Source organism: Hydra vulgaris, chromosome 10, assembly GCF_038396675.1.
Source record: "Hydra vulgaris chromosome 10, alternate assembly HydraT2T_AEP".
Taxonomy (NCBI): Eukaryota; Metazoa; Cnidaria; class Hydrozoa; order Anthoathecata; family Hydridae; genus Hydra; species Hydra vulgaris.
In genome coordinates this window covers 29,643,786-29,665,972 of record NC_088929.1, presented here as the reverse complement: position 1 = coordinate 29,665,972, position 22,187 = coordinate 29,643,786, and the positions used below count along the sequence as shown (strand labels likewise).

At 29.7% G+C, this 22,187-nt stretch overlaps 1 protein-coding gene across 1 annotated transcript; it reads left to right on the top strand.

Moving 5' to 3' along the window:
* Positions 1-3,242: 3,242 nt before the first annotated feature.
* On the top strand, positions 3,243-21,363 carry LOC136085899 (uncharacterized). Its single transcript, XM_065807742.1, has 2 exons — positions 3,243-3,388; positions 18,186-21,363. Exon 2 carries the CDS (start codon positions 18,971-18,973, stop codon positions 19,685-19,687), a length of 717 nt encoding a protein of 238 aa, XP_065663814.1. The 5' UTR covers positions 3,243-3,388; positions 18,186-18,970; the 3' UTR covers positions 19,688-21,363.
* The last annotated feature ends 824 nt before the right edge of the window (positions 21,364-22,187 follow it).

Here is a 22,187-nt window from a genome sequence, read left to right as displayed (position 1 = left end):
GTCATGACCCTAAAATATGGTTACTGGGATATAAGTCTCCAAATCTGGTTACACCGTCTGTAAAAGAAAATCCATTTTCAAATTTGCAAAAAATTGCATTAAAAAAACTGCAATATATTTAACTCTAAACTAATAAAACTTAATTTTCATAACTTTTACTTTCAATCACTTCATAAATTTTGATAGGTGGTGTTAAATAAATTGTCTTAGGAAGGAAGTAAAAAAAAATTTGCAGCATTTTTTTAAATTGAAAAAGAATATGCGAGTTACCAAAAAACTTTGAAAAACGAAATTGCTTTTTTATAAACTATTATGATAAAATTATTGGAAAAGCTAGATTATTAGTTTTTTTATAGATTAGGCATCTGTATTAACACAGAATATGCCAAATCAAGCAAAAACCACAAGGATTTAATGATCCAAGATTCAACTTTAAAAGGCTTGAGGAAAAGGCATCTAACCCAACCACAGCCGTTCTACTTCTCCATTATAAAAGTATGTCCTGTTATAAGAGATTCCGTTTGCGATTGTTTGATTTGCTCAGTAGGCAAAGCAAAGCAAAGCAAAACTTTCCACATCCAATCTTGACAATCCAGAAACCTGAAGCCAAACAGATCTGAGTTGAAAGAAATGTTCTCAATGCTTATCAATTGTTAACAAAGGGTCTGCTACAAAACTTCTCAAAGTCTACCTTGCGAAAGAAATTAGTAGAATTTGTGTTTAAACGACTCTGTGACAGCTAAAAGAGTTGCAACATCAGTCATTGCCAACAAGGAAGCTTCACCCCATGGAACAGTTTTTCTCAGTAGACCTGAGGAAAAAGGTGGCCAACCTATTTCCTCAGGTCTACTAAAAACCTTTTAGCTTCACATTTTAAGTCTATGTCACCATTTTAGCTTCACATTTTAAGTCTATGTAATGCATAACAATGTAAAATCTCTCTTAATAATTTCCGAAAGAAGACTTTTCAATGAAGAACTAGAACTAACAGCAAAAGATCTTGTTTATGTGCAACACAAGGTCATCCAATCCTTGTGTAAAAAAGCCGGTTTTAAATCAAGTTTTTCTAAAACGGGTTTTGGAGAAGAACTTGCTCTCCAAGTTTGATCAATTGAGTTACTTGATATATTTTGTTAAAAAACTTGACAGTCATTTTAACAAAACTTGGATCAAAGTTGCAACTAACAAGAGCACAAATCAGGTGGATATACTTATCATTAACGGCAAAGACTTGAAAGTTCTTTATTAGCAGGGTCTTGAAACTAGAAACTTCTTTTATAAATACATTGTGAAGCTAATAGTAGACTAATTATGTTTTATCAAAGATTGGAACTCATGCTCCGGAATATCTAGCATTACTTCATATTCAACAGCAGCCATTGCATGGTGGACAACTGGCTGGAAATGATTGCAGGAAACATTTGAAATGTTTGATGTTTTGGAGAGATTGGCCAAGCAGCACTCTTTCTTTCCAGCTGTTCCCTTTGTTGAAACTTTGTTGACACAGAAAATTCAATGTGTTTTCCATGCTTGTCTTGACAATGACCTTAATGACAGATATGCTGAAAAAATTGAGCAATTTAAAGCACTCCATCTTTTCAGGACCCATTAGTCAAGGTACAAAAAACCAAGCAACCACCAAGAGTTTGAAGAAAGACTGCGAAGATGCATCACAGATTTTAACACCAAAACAATTGATTAGGAATAAAAGAAATCAGTTTAGACATTTTTCTCAAATAAACAAACAATTAGAATTGAAACTCTACTTTATCAGAATTGAAGAAAATAGTCATTTTCCATTGAATTTACTGCATAGTTATTTTTGTTATGAATAATTATGTATTTGGGATGAATACAAACTCTTGAATCAATTTTGTTAGCTACTTATCAACTATGTATTTAATACGATTTTATGCAAAGTTTGAAAATGGATTTTCTTCCACGGGCGGTGGAACCAGACCTACATCCCCGTAACCACCAATGATAGTTTAATCATCACCTCAAAGGATTTTTCTGGTTCATGACATCAAGCATCATTTCATTTTCTTATAAAAGCTATGTAAGGTAACAGTGCGGTACATAAAATATATACGGTTGGAATAAAAATACTCTTTGCTATACACGGTGGAATTCAGTTAAACTAGATTTAGTTTCATAGCAAAAGCTTCTAAAATATTATTCTCACTTAGTATTCATATATTACGTTAATTGAATTTGATAATTCTCAACAATTTTCTATAATAGATATTTCTAGTCTATAATAAATTAAATTGTTGTTTTTTTCTCCATCTGACAAACAATCTAGTTTATCTTTCTTGGGCGTGTTTAAAAGAACGTTAAAAAAACAATAAAAATTGAATCGAAGCAAAATATAACAACTGTCATAAAAGCAGTCCTTAAAGTCCTAATACTTCTCAAAATTTATACGCATAACATATTTCTTCCAAATTGTTTCAAAATGAGAAAAAAAAATTTTGTTCTTGTTTTGATTTTGAATGTTTTATCTGTTACTGAAAATATTTTCTTTAATAGTTAAGAATCTGCTTTCAGACTAAAACTTTATGCAATTGTATCATGAAAATATATATGTTATAATGTGGCCATGGCACTATATAAAGCGCTTGCTTCAAATTTAAGAGATCAAATGATTAATGCCAGCTCTAGCCACATATGCAACACTGTTAAGAAAGAAGGCTTGAACTGTCTAGCTAAATGCTTTTTTAGAATGCTGAGTGGCAACCCTTTAGGTCTTCTTGGAACACCTTCATAGAAAAAAACAAAAAACAACTCAACATCAGTGTAATGCCTGTAAAAGTTAAAATAATATTGTCTTTAAAGTTTACAGCTAAATATTTTTAATACATTAAGCAAATGAAATTGTTATTTTAAATCACATGATACCTAAAATCAGCAGATAAGTTTGCAAATGATTTATAGACTAACATGTGTCAAAAACAATATGGCAAGAGAAACGAATGAGATTTTAGCGTAATACCAAAAAATATAAAGCGTTTAATGGTTTGTTTAATAAAAAATTAAAGTGGTTTATAACGTTTTTTTGATAAGATATACGATTTATGCAAGGAATTGTTATATTAATACTAAAAAAACAAACAATAATAAGGGAAGTTTCAAACTTCATAGACTTTTTTTTAATTTCTACAAGCAACAATAAAATCAAAAAGAGTTAACAGGTGTGTAAACAAAACAAAAAAATTATAAGGTCTCATTAAAGAAACTTTAAATTAAGTTATTGGAATTCAGGAGTTGACTTGAATACGAAATAGCACAAACTTCAAAAACTTCAAAAATTAGGCACACGATGAGTTGGAAGCTTTTACTTCTCATGTTAGTAATATCAGTATTAGCTTAGGAGGGTGCAACTAAGGTAAGAAAATCTCAACATTATTTCATAAACTTCATAAACCGCTGTAATATGAATTTTTTTTTTAAATTATATTTTTTTGATAAAAGTAATAAACTTAACAAAAAGATTCAAAAATTAGAAAACACAAAGATGATATACACTAAGTATATCACCTTTGTTAAAAAAAAAGTTATGACATTTTTGGTATCTTTTAAAAATCTTCAGTTTCCTGTATTAAAAATTGGTGAGTTTTGGTTTGAAGTTACTAAAAGGTCTTTTACTTGACTTCGAACCAAAATTGGTAATCAAAGGTCATAGCACGTGATTTTTTAAAAATGAATTACTTTTTTGATTCAGTTTTTTTAAGTTATCTTTTAAAGCTGTTTTTTAGACCTTGCAGATTAACTAATTTTTTGATAAATCCAGCTATCATAACAAGTCCATTCAAACTTAGTTTACATTATAGTAGTATACTCACTTTTTTTAAATGAATTTAATAAAGTCAGGGTTGTTTTGTATACGCAGCTTTTTAAATAAATTCAATATGGTTGGGTTATGTTATATTGCCTTTCAAAACATTTTTTTAAAGCTGGCATTGCAATGTGTTGTATTCGCAGCTTTTCAAAAGTTTTTGATGAAGTTTGTGCTGTGTTAACTTGCTTATTTCCCAAAGCTCTTTAAAATCTGTTTGAAAAAAAAAACTATTTAAATTATATAATACAAATCAAAATTATAAATAATCTCTCAAATCAGTCTTTTTATCAGGAAGAGTACCAATAATTTACCTATTCTAAAATATTTCTTTTGGTTCTTCCCTAGTAAGATATTAATAGATAATACAATAATTGTAAGATTGATTTAAGAACAACTTCTTCAGTTAAATAAATATAAATCTCCTTGACAAAACATAGTAAAATCAATAGTACTAAAACAATGTGCATCTGTCTTTGCTGTGATTTTTAAAAAATTGCTCAAAACTGGAAGAGTACCAATTAAATGGGAATCATAAATTATATATGTTTAAAGAAGAATATTAAAAAATTAAAAATCATTACAATTGTATGTGTTTAAAAAAAAAGTTAAAAAATTTAAAAATATTAAAAATTATGTTTCAAAAATGGATGTTAAAAAATTTTAAAAATTAAAAGCATTAGAAATTACATGTATTTAAAATAGGATTAATTAAAAGTTGATTTTGTCGTACACAGAGCTTTTTAAATAATTTAACAAAGTTAGGGTTGTGTTGTATACGCAGCTTTTTAAATAAATCAAATATGGTTGGGGTTACGTTTTATAGCTTTTTTAAAAAAATTTGTTGAAGCTGGCATCGTATTGTGTTGCATACGCAACATTTTAAAAGTTTTTTATGTAGGTAGTGCTGTGGTGTGCTAACTTGTGTATTTCCCAAAGCTGTTTAAAACCTGTTTGAAAAAAAAAACTTAATCATATAATACAAATCAACATTATAAATAATTACTTTAAATCAGTCTTTTTTCCATGAATAATACCAATAATTTACCGATTTAAATTTCTTTTTGTCTTTTCCTTGTGAGATAATAATAGATAATATAATAAATGTAATATTAATAAAAAAAAATCTTCTTCAGTTAAACTAAGGTAATTCTCGAGGACCAAACATGGTAAAATCAATAGTACTAAAACATGTGCACCTGTCTTTGCTTTGATATTTGAAAAATTTCTCAAACCCAGAAGAGTACTAATTAATGGGAATCGGCAGAACCCCAATAATCAAAAAGGAAACAGGTTAATTGCTAGCAACTACAGACCAGTTTCCTTTAGCTCAATAACTAACACAATATATAAACGTATGTCAAATAATGGTCTACTAAATAAACATCGACATGGATTTGTAAAAGGGAAATCTTGTTTAACAAATCTAGTTAAAACAATGGACCTTTTGAGTAAATTGTTAGCGTAAAACATTCCAGTCGATGTCTTGACTGGAATGTTTTACTGACTTTACAAATGTTTTTTTAATGACTTTACAAATATCATTGACACGGTACCTCATAAATGATTATTGATCAAACTGAAACTATATGGAATATCAAATGTCACCTGCGGCTTGATTATCACCTTTTTAACTCACCGTCACTATAGAGTGATGCAAGACTGCGAAACAAGATTTAAATTACTTGGCTTAAGCTTACTGGAAAAAAGACGCAAAAGACGTTAATTCAAACGTACAATTTTTTTGTTGTTGTTGTTCTTTTAACAATATTTTCTCGTAAAATGTTGCTGTACATAAATTATGAAAACACGGAAAGGGGTTGTCCATAAATTACGTAACGCTATAGGGAACAGGGGAAGGGGTAGGAAAGGTTAAGTGGTTTTGTGACGACTCATACGGGACTTATTACTAAGGTGTTATGACGTTGTGACGGGAATGAGGAAGGGGATCAAAAACTATCAAAAATTGAATGACATAAGTTATGGACGACTCCAAACTCGAAGAGGATTGTAAGATTCTGTTACCGATAACCGTTCAACAATACAATAATAATAAACCAATTATTTCCAGAAAATGTGAAATAAATAAATACCGTTAAAGAAAACATACATAAAAATAAGATAAGATATTTTTATAATGAAACACCGTTTAACAAAACAATTAAAAATAAAATCAAATACTTTAAATTACATTTAAATAACACTTATTCATAATATTCATATGAACTACGTAATGTCCACAAAACTTTATATCTACCATGATGGGTAGCTAAAAAATGTAAACAAAATTTACGATACTAAAAGCCGAACTCTTAAAGTTTTTTTTTTGCTTACGATACTAAAAGCCGAACTGTCAATATAGTTTTTTCTTTGCTTACAGTTATGCGATCACGGTATTACGAGTGTCTTAATTTGGAAGCAAAAAAGAGATACGAAGAAAAATTATCAGTTCTAAAGATTATTTTTTTATCCGCATTCTTTATCAGAAAAAGACTGTGAACTGACTAATAACGTAGAAAAATGGCCTAATCTAACTTTTGCTGATATATACTGCTTCCTAATCAACTTTCCAAGTCAGTTTACAAGTTCTAGTTTAAAATCCTACAAAGGTCTTGAATCTTACAACTATGTAACCAGTAATTTTATTCACAATGTTCTTGTAAAGTTTATTCAAGGTGTAAGGTCTACTTATATAGTTACCAGTCGTGAAAGATATATTCAGAGCATTTTTTCTAAAACTCCAACAATGGTATAGGTTAGCGTTCAGGAAGATGATGAATTTATACATGCACATTACCAAATATGTGATAGAGGTTATATAAATGCTGCTTTACAAATGATTAGAAAAATAGCTAGGTTTTTCAAACTTTAGCCGAAAAGAAATTTCATTATACAAGAGTTTAGAAGAATTACAGGGAATTTAACTTCCGGATTTCCGGACCAGTTGGGACAGCGTTGTGACAATGGTTAAAAATTTTTTAACAGTAATAGACTAAGTAAAAAAAATCATTATGGCTTGAACTCAGTAGAGCTGAATAGCGGTATTTATGTTCCAGTTTCAAAAAATACTTTAATCGCTCTTCTAGCAATCAAAATAGATGTAGAGACATTAGGTAAATTAAAATGTAAATTACCTAACTGCTAATGCAGTTTTGAAACTTTTATTTGATTATCTGAGTGATAATAATGGTGCAATTTCAAAGAAGATGTTGTAAAAGAGCGAAGAAACTTAAACCTTGTGGTTTTGATTAAATACTTCTAAATGCTCGACGTGCATTCAACTGGAATTTCTGAGCTACCTGCGTCATCAAAAGCTGCAATTATTTTTTATGGGAATATTTTATTAAATAGATTATTCAGCAAAGATGTTAATATCGGAATTGACAGCAAAGATCTTGATATTGGAACCCTCTGAAGAGAAAATTATTTAAAAGTTACAATTATTAAAGACAGATGGCCGATACCATAAATATAGCATATAAATCTAAAACGTGTATTACAACAAAAGATCCCAAAAAAAGATCTCAAAAAACAATTTCAAATGTATGAGAATACTGGAAGTATTACAAATTATTTAAAAAAGCTACAAGATGCCCTAACCTGCATACATCCAACATCTTGCAACAGCAACAACCTCAATAGAAAGCAAAAGAGTATTTTTATTGTCATTTCAGTTTCTGTGCAAAACGAAGATCTTCATGTAATAACTCATTTTTATTCTCATTAATTACCCGAGAAAAAAACCTAGCTAATTCTGATAAGTACTTAGTAAGTTGTATTGGTAATACTTAGTAGGTTCCTGGCATGGAACTTAGTAGTATAAGCAGGTTCTAATCAAAACTTATGAGGAATACGCAGATTTTTATTCGGCCATCAGCCGTACTAGCAAGTTTTCGTCAAAACTTAGTAGGAAAATAAGCTTTTTACTCGGCACTTAGTTAGATTAGCCTGTCTTTGTGAGAACTTAGTAGGAACTATTAGTATTACATTTTCAAACTGGGTTTTAAAAAATAGTAGAACTTTATATTTTTATTTAGTATTTAATTGAATTATTTATGTTTTAAAGATTGCATAGTTAAATTAGTAAGATTATTTCTTCAAGAAGTATGTGTTAAAGTAAAAATTTAAAAATAATCATTTTTTAAATTTTTACTTAAGCACAGATAACTAAAAAAAAAAAACCTTCCTAATTTAACTACCATAGTAGTACATTATAGTGTAATTAATTTAACTTATTGCCTAAGAAATAAAGAAGCTGGTTTATAAGAACAATTATAAAAATAACAAATATATAAGTGTTAGCTTGTAATTAAAAACATTTTTAAAAAATGCAACAAATAACGATGGTCAGTTATTTAATAATTTAGAAGGTGCCTATTTACACGAGAGCTGCTCAGGTAAAGAAACACTTGGTGAACACGCTTCATCTGGAGAAATAAAGCATACACTTTGACGGCAAACACATTAAGGGCTTCCAATATCAGGCCGTGGTCCTCAAGAATGAATTTAAAGAAATTAAGTTGACTGTGCTAAAATTGAAAGATGGGAAAGCTCAATCAATCACAGAAAGACTCCAGGGTGTGTTAGAAGAGTTCAACCTGTGGGGATCAGTTGTGACGATTGTTGCCGACACAACAAGCGGGAATACCGACAAGAAGACAGGCGTTGTTGTTCGGCTGCAGCAAATGTTCGAAGAGAAAGGTCACCCCAAACCTAAGTTCAACCATTGCCAACACCATACGCTAGACCGCGTACTTCGCGTTGTCATGGACGGTGAGCTTTATAAGTCGACTAAATCACCAAACATTGAGTATTTCTTTGTGCAGGATTTGATGAGCAATTACAATAAATTGAAAGCAGCCTTTAGCAACGATAAAACTGAGATTAAGGAAACAGGCGGCTGGAGAGATGACATGAAGTTTTTCTACCACCTCACTCGTGTCTTCCGTCACTTAACTGAGAGGAATGAGATTGCCTTCGTGAATTTCAAACAGATCCCAAACATCAGCAATGCACGCTGGAACTCTCATGTCATTCTAGTCCTTCTTGCGTTTATTCTGATGCCAGAAACCAGGATTAGGTTGCGTAAAATTTGTTCATTAATTTCTTACTCATGGGCTGACCATTAGTTCAGCCGTCAATTGTTCCGCGTTTAAGATTTTGAAGAACTATCTGGCGCTCTGAATGACTACCCAAAAACTCTCAATTGCTTAAAAACACACTGGAAAACAGATGACTCTCCAATCAACATCGCGCAAAGCAACCAGTGCTGCGAGCGTGCCATAAAAGTTATGCAAGAATTGCAGAGCTCCTGCCGCAACAAGTCAACCTCCCACTGAGATTTATCCTCTCTAATGACATTATCGTGAATATTTGACTTTCTTGTGCGTTTAATGATCCTATTTAATTTTGTATGCATGTTTCAGATGTTAATTTAATATACTCCTTTTGTAAAGATTAAATTCTTTCGGTGCCCTAAACTTTAGATTCCTGGCTATAATGAATTAAGCATGAATTTCGCTGTTTATTGTTCGTATGTCTACTATTACATTACAATTTAATGAAAATAGTTATTATTTTTGTATTAACTATAGCTGCACATAAACAATCTATTTTTGAACTTGGTTATATATGATAAAACGAATATACAAATGCAATTTAAAATAAATGAAATTATATATTTCATCAACAAATTATTAATTATGAAGACAAGTCAGATCACACTAATTTCACTTTGCAGACTTTCTTCCTGGCGAAACTAGAGATGACATTTTCGTCATCTAGTTTTGCCAAGAATTATTAATATAGTTTCGCCAGCATTATTAATACCGAGATTGTATTAATAATGCTAAGCAAAATGCAGATCAAAGCAAGTATTGAATAAAGACCTTTCTGGTAGATTCTGTTGAGCAACTTGATAGAAAAAAGAGATCCTATTTGGCCAAAAGTATTTCTTCGCTTCAAAACATCTAGATGACGGATTTCTTCAATTAATTGCTCTTCTTAGAGTCTTTAAAAACCTTGTTTTGTTATCCAAAGAGCCGTTTTCTGATTAAAGGGGGCAGCCATTGTTGACACATAGGAGAGCCTTGAACCAGAAAGAAGTCAAGATAACGAATTCAAAAGATTGAATCCACTTTTTGAGTGCATGAACTAAAGTCATTTGATGATCCTCTAAATCAAGTTTTTCAAGAAGTTTTTAGGACTTTAGTATTTCTTTTGGTCGTTTCGACAATGGCCGGATGGCCTCTATGCGTGCACCCCATCTTGTTAGAGACATTTAATGAAGGAGCTGTCCAGTTGTCTTAGTCAAAATTTTCCAGCGCATGGGGCTACTACTGAAAATATTATACAACAACTGGATGTTGCCAAAGTAGTTCTTGACTACAGTAGAGGACTCTGCAGAATGAACGCCAGCTAGATTGAGACTATGCACATTGCAAGGCATGAACAAAGCTTGAGGATTTTTCTCGTAAATGAGCGCCTGCAATCCTTTGTATACACCGGACATATTAGCCCTCTTTATCATAGTCCTGGTCCCTACAGTTTTTTTACCAATTCGGCTTTGATCCAAAACGTCTATATTCAGCTTTACAATGCAAGAACCATAATTTTTCTCTAGATTTTCTACCTTCATAAAACGCTTTTTTAATATCCATTGATTTTCAGATCCTTGGCGGATAAATCGAAGAACGAAAGTTCCGCCAAGGATCTAAAAATCAATGGGTATTAAAAGTGAGAGACACGTACGGAGCTCCTTCAGCAACAATAGAAAAATAAATGGCTGTGTGAACCGCTTCCATAATAGCAGAAAAACAGATTTACCACATGCCATAATTAACTCCATTATGAGACGTCCAGAACGCAACGTAAAATTTCATACCACTTAGATGCCTCATCTCTTATTGACTTTGTTCTCAAGTTCTGATTCAATCCCGGTCTGATTTTTTAAGGCTTCAAAGGCTGATTTCCATGCGATGTAGTGATTTCTGTGTTAAACATTACACTGGCGGCTTTTAATCTTTTCTCCTAGCTTTCGCCAATTATCTTTTATTTTGCCCTTCCACATCAAGACGAAAGACTGAAATCCAGGGCCAGAACTATGCTTTTGTCCAAAAATAAAGCAGGGAAAACAAAACGAAAGCTTTTGCAGTTCCGATGCCTCTGTTAATCTTCTCTCCGTTGAGAGATGTTTCGAAAAAACGGAGACAGGAACTTTTCTGTTTGTAGAATTTCTAAGAAAAAGTGTCGGATTTTAAGGTAGTCCAATTTGTATGACTAAATCGCGTTCAACTTTGGATAAAACCCTCTTTCACAAAAAAGGGTCGTTTCCAATTGCTTGATCACCTAATTGAATTGCCTCTTGATCCTAAGTTAAAAAAAGCATTTGAGAATTGTGGTCTAATTTAAAACCTGTAGATATTTAATGATATGTTTTTAGAATCTACAGATATTAAATTATGTCTTTAATATCTGCAGGTCTTTCATATAATAAGAATGCGTCTCAAACTCACCCGATTTCTTAGACTCAAGGGTTCATGGTCCGTCTAATAAAAACAAAAGAACTATTTTTACAGTATTGGAATGAAATACTTCTAACTATAACCAGTTTTGTCATCACTCATTTATATTTTACTTTTATACAATATTGATTTAAAGTTTATGTGAGAAACTGTATTTAAACACCATTATTTGAATTTTGTTAAAAGTTGCACTGAGATTATTTGTACAGTAGTCATTTATTATTTACTTATTTGCTTTAATTTTTATTTTAATTCGTAATATTTGTAAATAATTTGTATTACGAACGATTACGAACGGTATATACTTTTAATATTGAATTTAATTTTGAAATAAAAAAATATATAAAAAGATAAAAACAAAAAAACAAACAAAGAAATTGATGTATGTGAATGGATGTATCTGCAAATATTGTATGTATGATACTTTTGGAAGTTAACCATCCTTTGATAGTGGTTTAGCATTTTTGTCGGTGGAAGCGTAAACGTAAACGCACCAACATTTGATAAATTCTTCTTCACAATCTTTTGGACAACCTTATAGTGCATTTGGGTGTACCTAGTGCAATCATATTCTTATTATTTTCGTTTATTTATTAATTAATTAACAATTAAGATTGGTGTAATTGTAAGATACATTTGAGTAACAAGAATCAGTAATCGTATAGGTGCGAGTGAGACGTATTTGTTTACCAAGAATATTATGATATTATTGTTTTCGCTTGAGTTATGAGAATGGGTATTTTAATTCAAGCCATAAAGACCATAACTGAAGAAAAGTTTACAATTTGTATTTATTTATTTTTGTTTTTTCTAAAATCTAAATTAGGTTTAAAGTTCTTCAACAGCGGTTCTCGGTGACAAGACCTGAATGGTCATCTTTGAGTATCCGTGTTCTTTATCTTTACTCTTTATTATTCATTTTTTTTAACGATTTCTTTGCATGTAATTTTTCTTATTGATATATTTGTAAATATAGTATTAAATATTGTAATAAAGAACAAAAAAAAAAAATTATGAATATAAGATTGTGAATAAAAAATATAGCTAGTAACCTATACCTTGATTTCTTCTTTATTTTTGATTTTTATCGAAGTCGCATTATTTTAATGTGCGTTTGTTCTTGTATTCTTTTACAACTTTTTCTACAGCTTTTTTTCTGCCTTGGGAGCCTGAATCATGCTTTCGAAAACTGGACGTTTTTACTCTAAGATGTGTATTAGTTATTTTTAAATAAAATAAAAAAGTTATTCATTTGTTTTGAAATCGAAATGAATTTTTTATATATAATTTAATTCTCAAAGGAATTAAAGGGAAAAGGAATTAAATGCAATTTTGCAATATCAATATAATTGGAATGAATGTATTTAGAAATAATATTTGCAAAGTGCTGGAATGAGAGTAACGTAACTGATTCGTGTAACGTAACATTGATGTTTTAAATCAAGTCTTTTGTTCGGATAAATTTTATGTAATTCAAATTTTAACTACATTTAAATTTGAGCAATTGCAATCAGTCCTTCCACGCAGAAAAAATAGAAGTTGTGAAATTTTCATTTAACTTAATCTAAATTTCAATTTCACTTCATATTTTTTTATCCAATTATTTTACAAAATTAGGTTCGGTGTCACTTACAGTGATTGGAGTGACACCTTAATAAAATAAACAAATAAAGCAAAAAACAAACAAACAACAAAAAGTAATAATATAGATAGTGAACAAAATATAATTATAATAAAAGGAAGAACAATAACAATTAGAAAAAGCCAGACTAATAACAAAAAAAGAAAAAGTGAATGAGGCGAGATGAGAGATAATGAATAAATGAGATAACACAACGTTTAACCATCAGAACGGTGATAGAAAATAAAAAATAAAAAAAGATATATTTAAATATTATGATGAGACAAAAAAATATGAAATCACTTGAATAATAGCAACAAATGTAAAACCCAACAATAATAAAAATAATTTGCACCACAAAAAAAAAAAAAAAAAAAAAAAATGCACGCCAATATAAACAAAACTTATATGAACACGTCAAAATAAACAACGCACAAAATGACACGAGAGCATAAACAATAGACAAAAATGCACTACAATATAAACAATTCCAATAACATAAATTGTTAAAACTTAAAAATTGTTTCTTTTTTTTTTTTTTTTTTTTCAATAACTTATGAAAGTTTTTATTTTCAAATATCTCGAGAACATTTTTTCTTTTAACTTTACTTTTAGTTGTTCTGTTTATTTAATATTTTTCTTTAATGTTATAAAATTCTGAAAATTTTACAAAATATCTTACAGAAAAAAAATATCTTCGATTTTGTCTAAAATTTTTCGCGTACAATTATGCAAATAATCTTCCTTTTTTTTTCCGTTTGATAATTTACCCGCTTGAAAGTTTGCTATTTGATAAATTTAGAATAAATACATACTATATATATAAATTTAGGCCGGAGTAAAAAGAAGACATAAATTGTCTTATCACCGAGCCCCGTTTACATATTATCTGTGTTTATATAAAAGCAAATATAGCCTATACATAATCCCTTTTAAAAGAAATATAAATTTTGCAAAATGCTAAAAATGTCTTTATAAAAATATGAGACTATAGTATATTTCTACTGATTTAAAATAAAAGCAATATAAACATACATATATATTAATGCATGCACATTTTCAATAGGGGAACATGTTGTACCTTTGACCATTTTTTGCTTCAAGACGTTTTTTGCCTAATCCATTGATTAAATTTAAACCATTCAAACTATATAATATTCTCTCATATTTTGCTCAAAAATTATACTTAGGACTTTTTTTTCATTCGACCAAGTACGTGTTGTAACTTTGACTTTGGTCAAAGGTACAACACGTACGTTGTACCTTTGACCAAAGCACATTGTTCCTTTGACCAAAATGTCATTATTAAAAAATCATGCAATGTTTGAACCTCTTTAATATTTTAGCTTGTTATATATTATATAGCAACTTCTGGCCTACCTTATATCAATAAAAAAACAAATTCTAATCTATTTATTTTGTAATTAATTCTAATTGTCTAAAAAAAACTAGAAAAATTAATCCTTACAATCAAGACTTGTGTATCGAAGTTTCGATACACAGTCAGTATTACTAATAATTTTACTGATTTTTTTGAATAAAATTAGTTATTATAACTATTTAGATAAAGTCACATATTTTCTATAATTAGATGCTACTTACATGAAATAATTAGGGTTAAGGTCCAAAACTTTAAATGCGATTTAATTGTACAAAACATGTTTTCTAATATCATGGCCTACTTATGTTACTTAAATGGTAATTTAAGTAAGCCATGCTAATATATACAGTCATTTTTATTATTTTAGATAAGAAAAGAGCAAAAATATATTTTTATAACTTGTATTAGCTGGCGGTCTTTATTCATTTACATATGATCATAATGCTTTTCATAAGAAATATTTTAATGATGACAACAAATAATACAATAATAAAAGAGTATAATATATTAATTATTGCAAATAGTCAGATCAACATCAAACATAAGATGCAGACATTTAGATGATCCTTGACCAATACTTGGTGGTGGAAGTTTCATAATAATATCTTCAAGTACCACATCATAAAGATTGTCATCTTCTCTTATAAATTTGTTACAAAAGTCTCCTGATTTCTTAAGATACTTAATTTTGTAAACTATACCAACAACTTCTATAACTTCTGCTACATAAATATTAGAGTATTTCTTTCCGCCCAACTTGACAATAAAAAAATTTCCATAAACAATTTCACTTTCATTATAAAGTATATTTACTCAAAAATCAATTTCATCAGAGCTTTCCTTATTTAAACACGTGTCAGACTGACTAAAAATAATTTGCTTTACCATTTTATTTTATTTTGTTTAAAGAGGACTTTTTAAACTGTAGGGTATTAGATTTTGAATCTAGATTAACTTTAATTTTAGGTGTATCAGTTAAAATACGTGATTTTCTCTTACCTATTTTTGAAGTATTTGTTTTTCTTAATTTGGCTCTAAGATGAGGTCGTATTATCTCAGGTAAAATAATAAATGATTTTAATGCTTAACTCACAGTAGGGATTTCTCTAAAACAATAGATGATGTTGATGGTAAACTGGATGGAGCAGTTTTAACATCAATACTTTCATTAGAAATGCAAACTTCACTATTGGCCTATCAGTAACATTTGCAGCTAAAAAGTCAGTGTCAGTAAAAATATTTTCATTAAGTGGATAAAATCCATTACATTTCAAATTGTTTATAATATTATTTGATACAAAAGCCTGAGGATAAGCTTGACCAAAAAGGTAAGATATATCATGTATTGTAACTGGTTTACCAGAATTTTCTGGTGATACTATCTAGTTATTCATAGCATTGTTATAAAAAGCTTTAAATGGTGCAAAAACACCACAATCGAGAGGTTGCATTTTATGGGTTGTGTGAGGATGAAATGTCATTAAAACCATGCCCGATTATTTTGCTAACTCAATAACAGAAATGTTTACATGACTCTCATGATTATCCATTAATAAAAGAACAGGTTTTTTAATTGATGGTCGCACATTACTAATAAAATGTTCGAGAAATTGGAGCTAGAATTTTTGGCGGTACGTGGACCGTGGTAATTCCTGTTTCATCACAGTTCCAAATATTTGATGAGTCAAAATGATAACTATCTAAAACATTTTTGTAATTTTTATATACAATTCTTACGGCTTTTCTATTGAATGCAGAAGATCTACCAATAATTGTAAGTTGTGGTTTACATAGAGATAGCTTGTTATTATATCTTTTGCAAAAATCTTGCAGCCATTTGTTCATCTGCACATTTATTTTTCATCTATGAAGTTACAATTTTTTTATGATTTGCTAAAGCATACTCATATGCAAAGGACCTTATCTGCTTTAATGTAAGTCCATAATGCATATTTGTAGCATCTGCCAAGCTACAAATATGCATTATGGGCAAGTTTACCAAAATTAATTCTTCTTCTGTTGAAAATATTTTCTTAGGTTTGGTATGTGAATATAAATATTTGCAACTAACAGATTTATTTTGCTTCAACTAATACATCAAACTTGATTCTTTAATGTTGCAATGCCTTGCAGCTTCACTTAAACTCTTTTTTTGTTGAAGCACAAAATTCACTGCATAAAGCATATCCGTTTGGAAAATCTTTTTGCGAAAAACACCAACCTCGCTCCTTGGCATTTTAAAACTAAAATATATTAACATAATTAATTAACTATTTTTATACATTTAATTCCCTAAAGTTTTGCAAAAGTTAGGTAATAAAATAAACTTGATAATAATATTACTTCAGCTGTCCAACTAACTAAATTAGCAAAATTTATTATTCTAAGTGTAGTAGTGGTCCAAAAATAAAAAGTGAATTGCATTAAAATTCAATGGAACTGTTTCATTACGATAATACTAGAAACAATAAAGCAAAGACGTCTAATAAAGTTGATAATAAATTTTATAAATTTGCCCTATTAAAGTCCGCAAATTACCAAGAAAACAGTTTTTGTCAGTCAAAGGTACAACGTCCTAGTCTGGTCAAAGGTACACGAGATGGGTTTTTTTAACAATTATCGTCTTTATCTCCATTTACAGTCACACATAATCATCCAAACTTTTCCATAACAAAAAAATGATGTTGGGTAATGTTTATAATGTCGTAGATGAATCAAACAACAATTTATCACAGTTTTAAAGTTAGAATAAGATTTACACAAATATTTACTTTTTAAAAGCCAAAACATATAATTACTTGTGGATCGATACCATCTATCCCAAGTATAATGTTTAACGGTAAGAAGAGTCGTCATGGACTATTATTTCAAATGGCACATAGTAAGCCGACAGAGTAGAGAGACCAAAGGTACAACGTGGTCAAAGGTACAACAGGTTCTCCTTTGAATGTTTAATACGGTAAAATAGTTTAGTGATAATAACAACGTTTTTGTTTTCCTAAATTGAATTAAATTTAGAATAATAAATATTTGAAGTCTGTTGTAATAAATTTTATATGTAATAAGAGTCTTTTAGATTTTGTTTTAAATTTCTCAAAGGAGTAGTACTCTATATGATTATTGAAAATTTTACTAAAATCTTTTATTGGGGGTTGCATGGGTCCGTGTGCCTAGGTAAAATGTACCTAGTTCCCCCTCCCCTCCATTAGGAGGCCCTACATAATATTTATAAATAAACGTATTTATCATTACGCGTTATACAATGTATACAATAAAAATGCATTATATTATGTGTTAACAAATGTACGTAATAAAAAAATAAATGAATGTAACGTTGTTACCAATTGTAACCAGTTTAAGACAAATCGTAACTTGAAAGTATTGTAGCGGTCGGCTAGATAAATAATAGCAAAACTTGTTAAACAAAAATTGTCAAATTTTCAATTTTTAAATTATTAGCACTAATAATTAAAAAAGAGGCAGATTCGTTTAAACTTTATAAGAAATTGATGGAATGGAATCCTGTCTAACTATAAGCACTGCATAAAAATGAGTAAATGTGTGCGTGTGTGTGTGTGTGTGTGTGTGTGTGTGTGTGTGTGTGTGTGTGTGTGTGTGTGTGTGTGTGTGTGTGTTTGTGTCATATGAGAAACTTTATTTGCGTAAAACAATTTTGCCTTTAAATAAGTTTATAATTTCCTCCATTAAAAAAATTGGTAAAATACTCTTAAATATCTTTAAATATGTATCTTTACAACCAATATTTTTTATAGTATGTTTATAATAAAGTTTTTATAACCTTTGAACTAATGGTATTTTTAGATAACACATACTACGGAACTGTGGAAATATTTGGTAGGCCAATATGTGATGATTTCTGGACAAACCAAAACGCTAAAGTTGTTTGCAGAACGCTGAACTTTCCTTCAGATACACTTGCAATAGGATGGAAAAATGAAATAGTTTCAACAGATTTTTTTATGGCTGGGGTTAATTGTACGGGTGGAGAATCTAGTCTTAAACATTGCAACCATAAAACATACCACAATTGTGGCCCAACAGAGGGAGCAGCTGTAATTTGCTTAGCACCAAAACTACTTTAGTTAACACCGTTTAGCTTAGAAAATAATAAAATGTGGGGATTGTATTTTTTGATCCCATTCCAATATGCGCCGATGGATGGAACTTTCAAGCAGCTCAAGTAGTTTGTAACCATCTATACGGGGCAGAATTTAAAATTCCTGTCCCTGTTTACAATTACAAAATAAATGTTGGGCAGATATCATCTATTTTTTATTCGACGTCAATTGTTTGTAACGGAACAGAAAGTTTATTAGCACAATGTCAAATAAAAATTTCAAAAACTAGCTCAGCACACGTTGCAAGTATTCAGTGTGCTCAGTGTTCACCGTTTAAACTAATGGATATTGTAAAAAAAAAAAGTTCACGGCTCAACTATTGAAGTTAATCAATCAGTGGAAGCAGCAATCAGTGAACTCACTGCGGAGTGCCGAAGTTGGAATTGCAGTACTCCAAATCCAGTTTATTCAGAGTTTTGTAAAGTTAAAGAAGTTTTGAACAAAATTAAACATTTCGCTAAATCGGAAATGAAAATTAATATAATCTTATATACTGAAATTAACCACTTAGGACTTCTTAGTTATAACTTTCTTAAAGGAAGCTTTGAAAATATACAAAATGATATTAATAACTTAGGTCAAACATTCTCAACTAAATTGGGAGAATATTTCAGCAGACTTGCTCGATTTGATGAGCAGACTGCAAATACAGATAAAGAAAGCGCAATGAAAATTTGGCTAAAACTAAAATCTCGATGCGAATATGTGTCCTTAAAATTTTCAGATCAATTTAGTTCTATAATGGCACTTGCATTAGGTGTTTCAGCAAGTGATATGATTTCTAAAACTGCAGCTCTTGCTCTACGTATTGTGGAAGCCTTTAATCCAAATAAATGGTTAACTGGAAGTGAAACATCAGCAGTTGACATAAAAGTGGCACTAAGTGAGGTGGCAAAACAAGCTGTGCTTACTAAGCAAGTAGATTACCTTAAGTCAAATTTTATTCCAAAAATATATAATCTTGTAAAACAAATCTCTGTCAAAATAAATAATAACAAAGAGACATTTGAAACTATTAAGCAATTTTTTAAATCAATCGAAAAAAGCAGGGAATTTACAAATGAGCAGCTCCTTAAATTTTCTGAACACGTTGATAATTATTCACCAGCAATATCTCCAAGTGAAATAAGTGAATTTGGTGCTGTTTTAAATCAAATGATTGAGAAGTTTTGCAAAGTTATTTAAAATCCTGATACTGAATCTGGAACAGTTGCAGCTGGCATTGCGGCGAAACAAGGAATATGACCTAACACTAAGGTGACTGCTTCAATACTGATATCTTTGTTTGAAGAAGTTGCAACGCAAGAAGTAACAATTTTGGAAAGCTTTTCTAAATTTGTTAGAGCTACGATTGCTAAAGATGCAGCAAACAAACTTTAAACTTCGATGAAAAGTTCGTCTAGTAATCAGCTCTATAAACTCCTTAACGAATATGAAGCTCTATATCTTATTAGGTATCATAAATTTATAATTATTAAAAATGGATGTAACTATTTGACATACATGAATCATGGCGTCGAAAAACCAGTGTGTACAGATTTGCTTACAAATCCAAGTGGTGATCTAGGAGTTTTGATCAATACTATTCCGACTGCAATGTGTCAATGTCGAAACTGTTTTACCAAAAAGGTGATTTTTTGATCCCAGCAACTATGACTGGTGAAAACAATACTATTGATCTTTCAACTTTATACGATGCAGATACAAAGTTTACAAAAGGGTTTGCATATTTAAGTATTCCAAATAAAGATTGGCTTGTGGAAAACAAATGGATTTCTGAATATGAGCAAGGTCCATTCTTTTTAAAGAAGCTAAACATACATCTTTCTCCAGCTCTCAATTTTTCTCACGAAGTTAATATAAAACTAACTTTATTGGATAATCAATTACAAGGAAAATCATACATGTTTGAAGGTGGTCTTATAGTAAAAAATCAGTACAGAAAAAACCAGTCAAAATGTTCTCAATATAATCCATACACTATTAAATCTTGTAATAAAAAAGCAACGACTTTTTGGTTGAATGTAGACGGTGTAATAAATGGTGAACTACTTCCTCGATTAGATGGTTCAAAATGGCGCGTAGAACTTCGCTCAAATAAATTTTACCTAAAATTTATTCCGAAACGAAGTTATTTCTTCAAGCAACGGCAGGGTTTTGCTTTCAAACTAAATTGAAGAGCAAACCAAAGTTTAGTCTTGGTTAAAGTGCTGACCGACCAAAAGATGAAAATTGTTGCAGTGATAATGGAATATTTATAGATCAAATACTACTAAATGAATTTCCGCTCTCAAGACCTTGCCAAGCTTGTCCTCAAGGATCTTCACCACGACTTAGTGGTTATTTTTGCGAAAAATGTCCAGCTGGATATGAACCAAATAGTTCGGATTATTTTGTCCAAAGAACAAATTTAAAATTCTCTCTGGTCAGCACGCCTGCGATAGTTGTTTAAATGGAAAAACATCTTTAGAGGGTGCTCTCTACTGCTATTGAAAGATGCGTTTTTTTTTCTTGATTCTTATATTAAATTATTATTTTGTCATATTTACTGCTTCTTTTTTTTTCATTGTGGACTCTTTACTTTTTAAAAAGTCCTTCTTATTTCTCCGCTATCGTCTACATTAGAAATATTTATTTTTTGCTTTCCCTTTGCCAATTAATTTTTTTTTTATTTTGAGTCAATTAAAATTTGGTTTATTTATAAAACAATTTTTTTTTAACATCCTAATAATTTTTTTTTGTCCTTTAGATTTACATTGACGAGCATTAAGTGTATTTTAAATTAAATTTTAAATTATTTTAACATTTAATGGTTGTAAATGATTGTGTAAATGTTTGAGAAAAAATGATAACCAATTAAACTTTTACTTTAAATGAAAACGAGGGATGAAGAACATCAGGGCATAAAAAACCCCAAGGTAAAATCAAATTTAAGTGATAATTCAAATTAAGAGATAATTCAAATTAAGAGATAATTAAAGTTAAGAAATAATTAAAGTTAAGAGATAATCAAAGATAAGAAATAATAAAAGGTAAGAGATGATCAAAGTTAAAAGATGATCAAAGATAAGAGACAATAGGCCGGGTGAATAAAAAAAAGCAATTGCTTTTACTCAGTAATTAGTCAGTAATTAGTCAGTTACGTGAATTAAAACTTCAGCAGTTTTGCACAAATTTTTATTCACGTAGAGTTAAGCAATGTACTCAGTAATTGCTCAGCTTTACGTGAATAAAACTTAAACAAAACTGCTGAAATTATTATTCACGTAAAGCTGACCAATTACTGAGTAAAAGCAATTGCTCTTTTTTATTCACCCAGTCTATTATCTCTTAACTTTGATCATCTCTTACCTTTGATCTTCACCTATCCCTGACCATCCCTCAACTTTAATTATTTTTTAACTTTCATTATCTCTTAATTTTGAAGCTTTATTTCAATAAAGTTTGGTATTGGATGGGTATTCATTCTGGAATATATATATATATATATATATATATATATATATGTATATATATATATATATATATATATATATATATATATATATATATATATATATATATATATATATACATATAAAATAAAAAATTGGTTAAAATACTTTATTAACACTGAGCTAAAAATTGTTTTCAGTATTAAACGTTTAACAAGCATTTTTGGTATTCAACAGTTGTATTTTATTAG

Bases quoted from the DNA above. Each gene is read 5' to 3' on its own strand.
- LOC136085899 (XM_065807742.1), top strand. From the start codon at position 18,971: ATGAAAATTAATATAATCTTATATACTGAAATTAACCACTTAGGACTT.